The sequence below is a fragment of the Pseudorasbora parva genome, chromosome 3 (assembly GCF_024679245.1).
Source record: "Pseudorasbora parva isolate DD20220531a chromosome 3, ASM2467924v1, whole genome shotgun sequence".
Classification (NCBI taxonomy): domain Eukaryota; kingdom Metazoa; phylum Chordata; class Actinopteri; order Cypriniformes; family Gobionidae; genus Pseudorasbora; species Pseudorasbora parva.
In genome coordinates this window covers 7928173-7940089 of record NC_090174.1, presented here as the reverse complement: position 1 = coordinate 7940089, position 11917 = coordinate 7928173, and the positions used below count along the sequence as shown (strand labels likewise).

At 36.5% G+C, this 11917-nt stretch overlaps 1 protein-coding gene across 1 annotated transcript in view; it reads right to left on the bottom strand.

Annotated features, from left to right (window-relative positions):
* The window catches only part of kntc1 (kinetochore associated 1), a 70771-nt gene that overhangs the window by 46810 nt on the left and 12044 nt on the right, over positions 1-11917 (bottom strand). The window contains exons 11-20 of the mRNA XM_067437722.1: positions 9069-9173; positions 7966-8009; positions 7755-7820; positions 3696-3771; positions 3489-3611; positions 3101-3267; positions 1461-1572; positions 641-784; positions 257-313; positions 47-118 (exon numbers count right to left, since the gene is read on the bottom strand). Of these exons, the coding sequence (XP_067293823.1) occupies positions 47-118; positions 257-313; positions 641-784; positions 1461-1572; positions 3101-3267; positions 3489-3611; positions 3696-3771; positions 7755-7820; positions 7966-8009; positions 9069-9173 (966 nt within the window). The remainder of the gene's footprint in view (positions 1-46; positions 119-256; positions 314-640; positions 785-1460; positions 1573-3100; positions 3268-3488; positions 3612-3695; positions 3772-7754; positions 7821-7965; positions 8010-9068; positions 9174-11917) is intronic.

Sequence of the window (11917 nt, the reverse complement as noted above, 5' to 3'; positions counted from 1 at the left end):
CACATTTTCACACCGTTTTAAAATTGGGGACAAACTTGACATTTACCAAACCCATAGACCTCCAGAGGGAAGGCAAGCCAAGTTCAGCCAGAACCAGTCCATTATGAGGCCAGTCACTCTACAAAACAAATTATAATAATTATAATAATAAAATAATTCAAACTACCTGAGAGAGAAAGAGCATCTTTGAATTTACTTTGGTGAGACTTGGCTACATCATGTCACTGACTACCAACGTCTGTCAAAACTTAACTACCTTTTCTGTTAACTCCAGATTCCTTGCACGCTGTTCCAACCATCTGGCGAGGATTTTCTGTGTATATTAAAAAAAAAAAAAGTGTGTGAATATGAAGCACAACTAACTAGCTCATTTAAAAAGCAATGCTCCATCCTCAACCAAAAAAGAGATTACAACAGAACTCCAAATTACAGTAGGATTATGCAAGAACTATTTGCTTTACAAACATTTTGCTTGGATTTCCTGATTTGTGGTGATTCATCAAAACAGATATACACTCGAAAACCTTTCTTATCTACCTTACAGGGCAAGAATTATTGGTGTTGGGAATCAAAGTCACAAAAAACTGAGCTCATCAAGACAATCTGAAAAAAAAAATCAAGTGTATTGACTGCCTCATACCTGTCCTTTGGGCAACACTCTCCATATAAATGGGACCACAACACCCTTAAACCACAGACTTAGGTCCTGTGATGGGATGTCTGATGAAATGGAGCCCAACAGAGCTTGCAGGCAGCCTTCATCGAATTCACTGGCAAACTCACCCTAGAAAAAAAAAGCAAGAAAAAAAAAGGAAACAACCTGATTATCATGAAAACAACCTGTAGCAACAACTTTACTACATTACAGTGCTGACTAATAATAAAACAAAATAAAAACAGATAGAAGATTTAAAAACAAAGAGATTTAAATAGTCTAAAAAAAAACAATAAGACATTTGCAATCATTCTAATGTTCCAGAAAAATACAGCACTTTTGCTCTTGCTCTCCAGGAACAAGGTTGAGAACAACTGGGCTAGGCTTGTTTTAAGCACAAAGGGAAAACAGACTAAATAGCTATTACTATTTATTTAATAATAATAGCTAATTACTATGTATTTTTGTTATGTATTATTTATTGTCTAATCTGGTAACTTGGCGGTGTAATATTTTCATTATTGTCTTTTATTAGTTTTTTGTTTGTTGATGTACTAATTTTGTTTTGTTATTATCCTGTGATTGTGTTATATTGTACTGTATGTTAGGACCTCTTTGAAAACAAGATGGTATATCTCAAGGGGTTAATCTTAATAAATTACTTATATTAAAATTATGTAAAATGAAAACACAGTACCAGACCAGTATAAAATACTTGCGGCTAATAAATTCTCAATTCACAAGCCAGTGGCAAGTTCCTGGTCAAATACTAAAGCAACAGAACAAACCATACGTTGAGTTTTACCTCGTGTCGTAGCCACAAATATTGTGCTCCACTAAGATTTCCTTCTTTCAGAAGAGCGAGGATGTCTTTAAGATAATCTGTGCTATTTAAAAACTCAATCCATGTGATGCCCCTGTAATAGAGATGGAGTATACAATTATGTATGACAAAGTGATTACATGATTTCAAAAGTGTTAAGAGCTAGGGATGTCCCGATCCGATCACATCATCGGAAATCGGGCCCGATCACGTGATTTCAGACTCGATCGGAATCGGACGTTACATCCCGATCAGGACTCGGATATAATGTATATTCTGGGGTGAGCTGAGCATGATGACGCATCAATAATATGGGTTGTAACTTGAAAATAATGCTTTATGTATGTTTCTGTAGATGGCTCCTCGGTGATACATTACAACAGCGCTAATATCACCCGTGTATATTCGCCAGAAGACGCGAATGAGAGCGCGCGCGCTGATCTGTCTCTGTGCATCATCCGAAAGCGCGCACTCGTCTCACAGCGCGCAAATATTGAGTTCTCTTTCAAGACTTGCGCTTAAACGGACCAACTCACACAAGAAGTATGTCAGCATGTCCATCTTGATGAGTATCCAAGCAGATATAGTCTGAATATGCCTTAAGAGGACTTTATACAGTCGAGAAAGACGACGCAGAGCCTTCCTTCAGGTCTTAAATGGGCAGTAGCCTTTACTGCTGTCTGTTTAATGTCAAAGAAAAGATAAGGAATCACTCACTGCTCTTGATTGAATAGCTTTTGTAAGGATTATTCTTTCATTTAAACAGTTAAATATGCAGCTATTTTACATTTCATTAGCCTACTTTATTAAATTTCTCTACCTAAAAACTAATGTTAGACCTATAAAAACCTGAAAAGCATTGTTAATTACACTTCAGTCAAATTACACTTCAAATATTTTTTCCCCAAAGTTGATTGATGTAAATGTAGGCAGTTATCATCACGATGATTTCATTTCAAGTGTTCGTTTTTTAAATAAGTTTAGTTTTAGTTAGTTATTTGATGCTATAAAAACGGCTGTGTGATGTCATGATTGACAGCGGAGATTGACGTCTTCTCTGAGTGAAGTTGTCACTGAGGCACTAACAGATTTTTTCAGGATTTTTGGGAGCAGATTATTTAATTTAATTTAATTTCCATAACTGTTTATTTCACACCAACATAATTAATTGTTCTGCATCTATGAGAGTATGGGTGTGCTTTTGATATCGCCGTTGTACTTCCTGCTCTGCGCAACTCCGGTCCCGGACTTTTTTATATTTACTGTTGCACTAAAATCCAAAAGTGAAGAATTTATGTTTATTTATTACTTGATTGTTCAATCTACCTCACAGAAGTGCTCTGTTTGTTAGAGTTGTTGAATGTTAAAATAAGGTGAATAAAATAAAAAATAAGGAACATCCTGGTTCGTTTTTTCGCTCTTCTTTAATCTTTTTTTGTGTATTATAGAAGTATCGGATCGGGACTCGGTATCGGCAGATACTCAAAATCAAATGACTCGGACTCGAGGGCAAAAAAACCTGATCGGGACATCCCTATTAAGAGCTTATGGTAGACAAAAGTCATGTCAAACATTTCAATTACTAAGAAAAAAAAGTGTAATCGCTGGCCTGCTGAACATACTCAAAGTTGTCAGGTCCATACATGCTGGCGAAGGTGGCGAGCTTAGCCAAGGCTGTTTGGATCTGGCAGCATGGGAAACGGTTCAAGGTGTAATTTAACATCTCCTCAGCTATGCTGAGAGTAGGCCAGGAAGCAGTTAGGCAGTACTGCACCACAAACTGCTCATCCTGTGGGACATGAGAAGAATAAGAGTCAAACATTCACAATACATCAAGTGGACTGCTTTAAAAAAATAATAAGATATAATATTCTGCTTAACAAGTTGTAAAATATCACAATGCATCGTAAAGATTACAATGTTAAAAATTTTATTCCTTCTATGCACTCTTATATGCAAGTTTTGCATGATGACTTCCACATTCACGTTTGTTGCAAAGCTGAATATTACCATGATCTTCATCAGGTTGGTTTTAGCCTCGTCGATGAGTTCGGGCCACTCAAGGGTTTGATCACTGCCTGATGTTGAGATGAGCTTTTCCAGCACAACATTCAGCTTCACCTTATACACCAGCTAAAACAAATGAAACCTTGTTAACCATGAAAATCCTTTTATATGATAGGATATGTTGATATGGAAAATGTACTAATGTCTTACTTCAACATCAAGCCCAAAAGCTTTTGCAAATTTCTCTGCTTCTTCAAACTTGTGCTTATAAAGAAGTTTGTTCAATCTGGAGGAAGCAGAGAGAGAAACAGTATACAAAATAGACCCTTTTACTGTTTGTATACAATGATGACGTAGCAACGTATGCGCGCGCATTTTGGCAACAAACTGTGGCGAGAATCAGCAGCATGTCAAGCTACGTGAGTGGATTAAGCAACACAAACCGAGAAAGTTATTTTAAAAAGTTGACTTTATCAAATGGTATTCGGCTACCAGATCCGTGTACTAAAGTGTAGTGGATAGAAGACGTTAGCAGATGGCCAGATATAACTTACAGTGGTCGGATATATACGTATTTAGTTGAGAAACCGAGCGTGTAAGTTACACCCGAGACAAGCATATAAATCACCGGATGCTTATGAATATGTTGTCTGTGGGCATGTACAGAATGTCCAATACAATTTTCTACATTTATTCTTATTCTTCACACAGACATACATTTATCCTTTTCTACATTTTATGTTGTTATTGATTCGTATGTGTCGACACACTTCTGTTTAAAGTTTAATTTTGTAATGCTATAGTACTTTAATAGCAACTATGTTGCTTCCATACATTTCTCAGATGGTTATTTTGCAATTAAACTATTAATAAAATCATTACAAATGAAATTGATAAGTACTGTGATTATTGATATGATAATCTGGGGGTGGGGTACATTATACACACCAGTGGCAGCCAATGTTGGGAGGTTTATTATAAAGCATTAAGTTTCAAGTGCAGTAAATGTTTTAAAAATGTAATTTTTTTATGCGAGCATTTTTATGTCCTCGTTCCAATCAATGCATTTAATCGCCTGCAGCCACCGGTACCACCGGTGAACCGTTCGGTACGGCATTCACGGTTCAACACGCTTTTAAATTGCGTTTTTTTCCGGTTTTGCATTTAATGAATTTCTCTTCATTTGAAATATTTATCTCAAGTTTATTTCGGCTCTGTTTGAGTGTGCCTGTGAGTCTACGCGCTGATATGAGCAAACATCCAATCATATGCACTAAAGTAAGGAGGTGTTTAGCCGCGTTTTAAAGCCTCTCCGGTTAAACATTTCATTCGTGTTTTACATGCGCTGAGCACGCACGCCTGTCAGACACATGATTACTGGACTAAGTAGTCTTACTGCGCTAATACTGTCAAACACAACATATATAAACACAGTCGGTAATATCTAAAGAGAAAGTCAAATTGTGTGTGTCTATGAGATTAGCAGCGCAGACTAGTGATTGTGAACGCTTATCCTTAAAGGGACAGTTCACCTCTAAAATTATAGAGGTATTAAATAAAGTAATAAAGTAATAATACAGTAGCTTTCAATCAATGTATATTGTATATTGAAGACTATGTAGTTTTAATTTTAGCCTACATTTATTCATTCAATTTCATACTTAAATGCTACTGTGCAGCTCAGAGCTGCCACTGTAAATCTGTATTTATATATATATATATATATATATATATATATATATATATATATATATATATATATATATATATATATATATATATATATATATATATATATATATATATATATTTGTTTATTTATTTTATATTATACAATACACTAGGAATGTTTACAAGTGTTTTTTTAAAGTAAAGTTTTAAGTAAGGTTTTTCAAGTCTTTTAAGTAAAATAAAGAAAACAGTATTACAATAAAAACTATTTCTCCTTAACCTCTTTTTATTCCTGTCCCCAAAGAATAGAATAGCAAAAAACCGAACCAAAACAAAAACTGTGGTAAAAAACCGAAGTATGTATTGAACTGTGGACAAACTGTATTGTTGCATCCCTAGTGCATACTGAAGAAAAACTGAATTTAGGACCCAGTGGAACAGCTCATTTGCTCCATATAGACTAGAGCTATGAGGCCATCGAGAGGAAAGAGTCATGACATGTTATTATCTTGTTTCCACAAGAGATTGGCAAAGACAACCAATGTAAGATATTTTGAGCTGAATTAAAAGGGTTATGCATGAAATTGTGAGTGATTTTGAATTTGTTGGGATACATGACTATGAAATAATTGATTAAGTAATATGTAATTGTGGTTATGAGATTTGAATTAATTCTGAATTAGTTAATAGTCATGTGCCACAACAAGTAAAGTCATAACATAATGATATACCTTTATAAATCATTAGCTAATGATTAATTAAAGCAAACAACTGGAAGATGAAATGCATGGCTTTGACCTGTTGTGGAAGTTAAGGGGGGGGGGGGGGGGGGGCCTTATGCACGCCCATAAACACTGCTCTCAAGGTGCAGATTCACTCGTCCGTGCAACACTTATGTTGCGCCGCGCTCCACTTTATTCCTATGGGTGACGTCAAGCGGCTTTAACGCGTCCGCACAGCATTCCGGGAAGGCAGCGCTGCATTTGAACCGATTTGAATGCAGAAATGACGGGAAGCTTCACAACAGCACGTTTCAGTCGCGTCGCAATAGTGGATCTCCGCGGTCACTGCTGTCACAGGACTTCACGAAATCAACAAGAAGTGTGTTTTTGACGGAGCGGTCCCAGCGATAAAGGTTCACGGTCCTGCTTTGGAAGCAGCCGGTGAGTAAAACTGCTTCAAATGTCTGTGTTGTTGGCTATCGTTGTAAGTAAACATCAGTAAACAACACGATCGTGTATAGTTAATTTATCAATGGAGCATGCGATGTATGGTTTGTGTTTAATTACATTTGTATAGCTGACTAATATGTCAGTTTGTTTATTGTAAAACCACCCAAACATAACCCTAGGCTAGGGGTCGTTCTCACAAAGCGTGCTTCTTCATACAAATGCTCTAACGTTACTCCATTGTTTTTTTTATACACTATCTGACGTGCAAAACCGTTTTGCTTGATACTGCTAAGGTTAAGTGGCATACAATAGTCCATAAACCAAATCATGTCATCCTATACCATGAGTAAACAAACGCGAATGTTGACAATAAATCCACTAAATACAGTACATACCACAGAGATGGACGTCCTGTTGCTGCTGTTTCTCCTGTTTAATTTATTTCATCCTCCGGATCTGATTTTGGATTATATATGTATTAGTTGAATCTGATTGATAGCCATGGTTTATTTAGAGTAATGTTTTCTTTTCCACGCTTGACGACGTCACAGCTTTCAGACGCTCTCATGCAGTAGCTCCGCGCTTGTCATTCTTTAGCTCCGCCCACACGATACGCCTCCAGCCGTTCGTTTTTTTCCGGAAAAACTCGGTACAGCCTATTTTTCTTTTATAAATATAATAAAACTAAAGACTTTTCGGAGATATGAAGGATGCAATGCTACTCTATAGGTACTCAAAACTGACATGAGATTGACTGAAACTGAGTGTTTCACCCCCCCTTTAACACGTTAATTTACATTATTAGTTAATATAATATGTTATTAAGGAATTAATACATTATGACACATAACTAATAACTATTTAATGATTACTTAAACTATTAATCATGTTGAATCTTCATTAGTTGCTGATGCAGTAATCATTAATAAATGGGTTAGTTCACCTTTAGCAATACATTAACTCATGATTATCGGTGCATTAATTAGGCATTAATTGATGCATATTAGTGCACCCTTATTGTAAAGTGTTACCGATAAGGCTTAGATTAAGCCAGGATTAGGCCTTAGTTTCATTAGGACATTTAAGGTCATTTTTAAAAATATTCCTTAGGAAAAAAAAACATTACTGGTGTGCATCTTGGGACAAAACAATGGCACTGACATATTTTAAGATTGTTTTCAGTTAAAACAACTCAAACATGCAATTTAGTCTAGGTTTAAGCTTTGTCTTGAAACAAGGGGTATTAAAGTGAAGCCACAAATATAAAATAAAATAAATAATGCATAAGGAGCAAAACAAGCATTTCAAACAAGCAGCGCACTCTTTCGGTTGAATCGATTACAGATATCTTTCTGAAACCAAAATAAAATTAAAACCTAAGTCTATTTAATTCTAATCAATATTACTTCAGTTCTCAAGAGCGCACCTGTTCTCTGGCAGTGCCTCTGTGAAGCATCTTATGACAACAGTAGACACTGGATCTTCAGGGCAGCTTTAAGACAAAAAAAAATAATTAATTGCATTTGACTGTCCAGAAATGTAATAAATTCACTACAACATATTAACACCACAATACAAATGCAAAAGTTCATTGTCCTTAATATTTATAGACTGTCATAATTGTGTCTGTTAGTCACCAATTTGTGTTCGCCAAGATTCCCTCCAGCAAATAGATGGTGTCCTGAGGAAAAGAGTTGAATTTATGAATTACCTCCAATACAAGATATCAAGGGCAGGTGGCTCATAACTATAAATGGGGTGGACGACATAATGGTAGAAATGTATTAACTGCCGTAAATATTCATGTATCGTTTCTTTTAGAGGACAGCTAATATTTTGGTTTTGCACTGATTTGCATTGGCAACCAATTTTTGGACATATCAACGAATCCATAGTTTTTCCTGCTCCCACAGCCACTCCAGCACTAGACTCAAAGAGCAGTGGACTCTACAGATAAAATAAAAACTTGATTATTTGTGTATCTGATTGGAATTGTATCTAAATGACTGACTGTTCAGATCCGATTTGTGCGTGCTGTGGTGCTCTTTTTCCATATTATCTGCTTGGTTTCTATGCCATATACATATCAACGTCATTGCCATAAAAACAAAAGAAACATGGAGGGGTTTGTAATACAGATTTTGTCTTACAACATGGCATGTAGAGCGGCAATGCTGGACTGCTAACTCTTATGAAGCAGTGGCAGAAATGTACAAGGCTGGCATGCGTGGCTTTATTCCGCACTGCCAACACCAAATTTTGCCAACAAAATTTAAAGACGTGTGTAGACCAGACGGACAAGTAGTATATTATTTTCCGCTCAAAGTGCACAACACAATCCTGTTTCTGCAAGAACTTTGCACGTTTCCATGTTTCAATATGACTAACATTGATAAAGTTTTCTCTGGTGTGAGAAAGCAACATATGCAACAAAAAAAAGAAAAAAAAAGAAAAGAAAAAAAGCTAGGTGAAAAACAATCAGAGCAGTCAGACTTAAATGGATTTCCAGAAACAGGAAGCAGCAATTTTTACATTTAGGTTTTTTCCCTTGCTGTGTTGAAAACATATCACTACCAGGGTGTAAAATTTTAGCTTGATTTCCACCAGTATCTCCCCAACAAAATATGACAAGGACAATCCACTGAACATTAGTAATATTTGTTTTAGGTTTAGGTTTATTACACTACATATATTACACTTCGTATATTTCCATACTTTTAATATGCATTGTTATAATTACCATGTTGAGTCCCTTCTGGATCAACCAAGACGAAGAAGAAACTTCTAGCGAGTAGAAAACTTCCATTGAAGGCAGGGACTGAACCATAAGCTTCCTAGCATGACCCTTGACACAGAAAATAGAGAAAACAAGTGAGGAATAAAAAAAACTGTATGTTTTGAATGTTCTCCATGTGTCTGCATGGGTTTCCTCCGGGTGCTCCAGTTTCCTAGCCTAGAAGTCTAGACGCACCGTAGCGGCCGCAAATCTAATTTGCAGGCAGGGTAGTCTAGCAACTCTCCGTTGGATTGTGAGCTGGAAAAACCAAACTCTAGTCAGACCAATCACATTGTGTATAGAGTCAGTGGGCGGGCTTAACATAATGACAGCAGAGTTGCAACAGTTCAGCGTGCTACTTGTAAACAAAGAAGCTGGCAAACAGCGTTCTTTCAAATCGGCTTTGGTCACGACTCTGGAAGACTTGGAGTTAAGCTTTTCTTTGAGAAAAGAACGGCACTGAAATCATTCTTAAAGGGTAAGTTCACCCAAAAATGAAATTGATGTCATTAATGATTCACCCTAATGTTGTTCCACACTCGTAAGACCTCCGTTCATCTTCAGAACACAGTGTAAGATATTTTATATTTAGTCCGAGAGAGTATCTAAGTGTAGGGACCCTATACTGTCCATGTCCAGAAAGGGAATAAAAACATCATCACAGTAGTCCATATGTGACATCAGTTAGTTAGTTAGATTCTCTTGAAGCATCTAAAATACATTTTGGTCCTAAAATAACAAAAACTACGACTTTATTCAGCATTGTCTTCTCTTTGGCGTTTGTTTTCAAACCTCAAATAAAGATTCAAACAATCATAAATCATTATTGATTCATGATTTGGATTGCGTGTCAAACTGCCAAACTGCTAAAATCACGTGACATTGGCGATCCCACTCATGACTCAATACGCTGACTCCATTTCCATTTGCATGCTTGTTTGTTTTTATCGTCTCTCTCGCTGAATGTACGCACCTCATCCGTTTGGGGAGGTGTTTATACTCGATGCGCAGACTGGGTGCCGGCGTGATAAGACGTCATGCTTGGCCACTAGATTCACCTGGAACTCGTGCTTCTTCGGTTGCAGAGCCGCACGCAAAGTTACAAAATTTGACGTGCACACCGCCAAGTAAAATGGGGTCTCGCGCACTCCGTGTTGACATCATTTTTGCTGTGCGCTCGTGTGGACACGTCGAGTATAAACGAGGCTTAAAGCTACACTGAAGTTGTCAGTTTGATAAATGCAAGTTAATTCTTCAGTTCAATATTTGTGGGCTAAAAAGGCACATAAGTTCCTGTAGAGATAGCAATACACATTCTCCTTTTTTGAAACAATCGTCATTGTAAAAGCGCTATATAAATAAAGTTGATTAATTGATTGATTGATTGAATAACAATTTGTTTTATACTGTATCCTAAATTGTGGATGCTGAAGTAAATTTGAAGTAAATTTCTGAATTGTTAACAATTAAAAGAAAAAACAGCAAGAACCGTACAGAACTGAAAACCGTGACCCTAAAACTGTGATATGAACCGAACCGTGGGTTTTGTGAAACATGCCACCCCTAATATGCACTAGGGTTGAGCGATGTCACTTAAATCGGCAGTTGACGATGTGTACAGTAAAACATCGCGATGGACGATGATATCGTCCAGGGTGGACGAAAAACGAATATTTTCATTTAGTTTTCGTTTTTTCGAACTTTAGAGCTTAGATCAGTTCAAAAAAATCAAGACCGACCCTACCCAAGCCAATGCACCCGAGAGACCGGTCCTGCCCGACACATTAACTGTAATTATGAGCCAGAACCCCATTTAAACCCGATCATTTTATAATCCGCAGGCGCGCGCTCATGAACCCGCCGGTAAAATGATGTTCATTCAAATCCAGCTCAGACATGACATAAATCTGTAGCTTACTATAGCCTACTTGTTGTAGCCATTAAACAATGTTTTTAATTTATGTTTAAATATTATAGCCTAATATTATTTTTTAATTTCATCTGATTATGATTCGTTTTGTACAAATTGTATCTTAATTTTAATAAAGGTTTCTTCTGCCAATTGCATGTACTTAATTAATTAGAAGCAAATAAGTAGCCTAGACTATGAAGTCGTTGAAGCCATCGCTTTCAATGATCATGAACTGGAGCGCGTCTCAAATAAACTGAAACTCAGCAGGCTTGCCTCACAGACATTAAAAATATATAGCCTAATATGTGTAGAAACGAAAAGATTTAAATAAGCATAGTGCAGTGTTCAGAACTCACGGTAAACAACCAGCTTGATACAGATCACGGCGATGGGCATGAGCGGGATGTTAAAGTTTAAGGGATTTCTTTTTTTTTTACCTCATACTGAATATGATCGGGTGAAAGCACATTTGAAACAGGTAGCACTTATTCACACACAAACTAATCGTTCTCTCTAATGCATTCAAAAACATCTTGTAGTGCTTACCTGCATACAGTCATCAGTAGCCAGTAGGTAGCCTATACAGTTATTATATTCTATTATATGATTTTGAATGAGCAGACATCTGTATTGATCCGTAGATAAAATAACTGATGAAAACGTTCATCTTTCCAAACTTCCAAACATACAAACACATTTGCACTGCAAAAAGCATCAATGATATTTAACTTTTGATAAAGCCAGTTTGGCATAGTGGGGGGAAAATGCACACAAATGTTCCAATAAACCACGTTGAAACTAGGCTCTTAATCTCCAATTGTTTATTTTTTATATTTTTTTTCAGTTAATGCAGGTTATAAACCGAACTTTATAGTGATATTTCAGCGCTTACTAAAATACT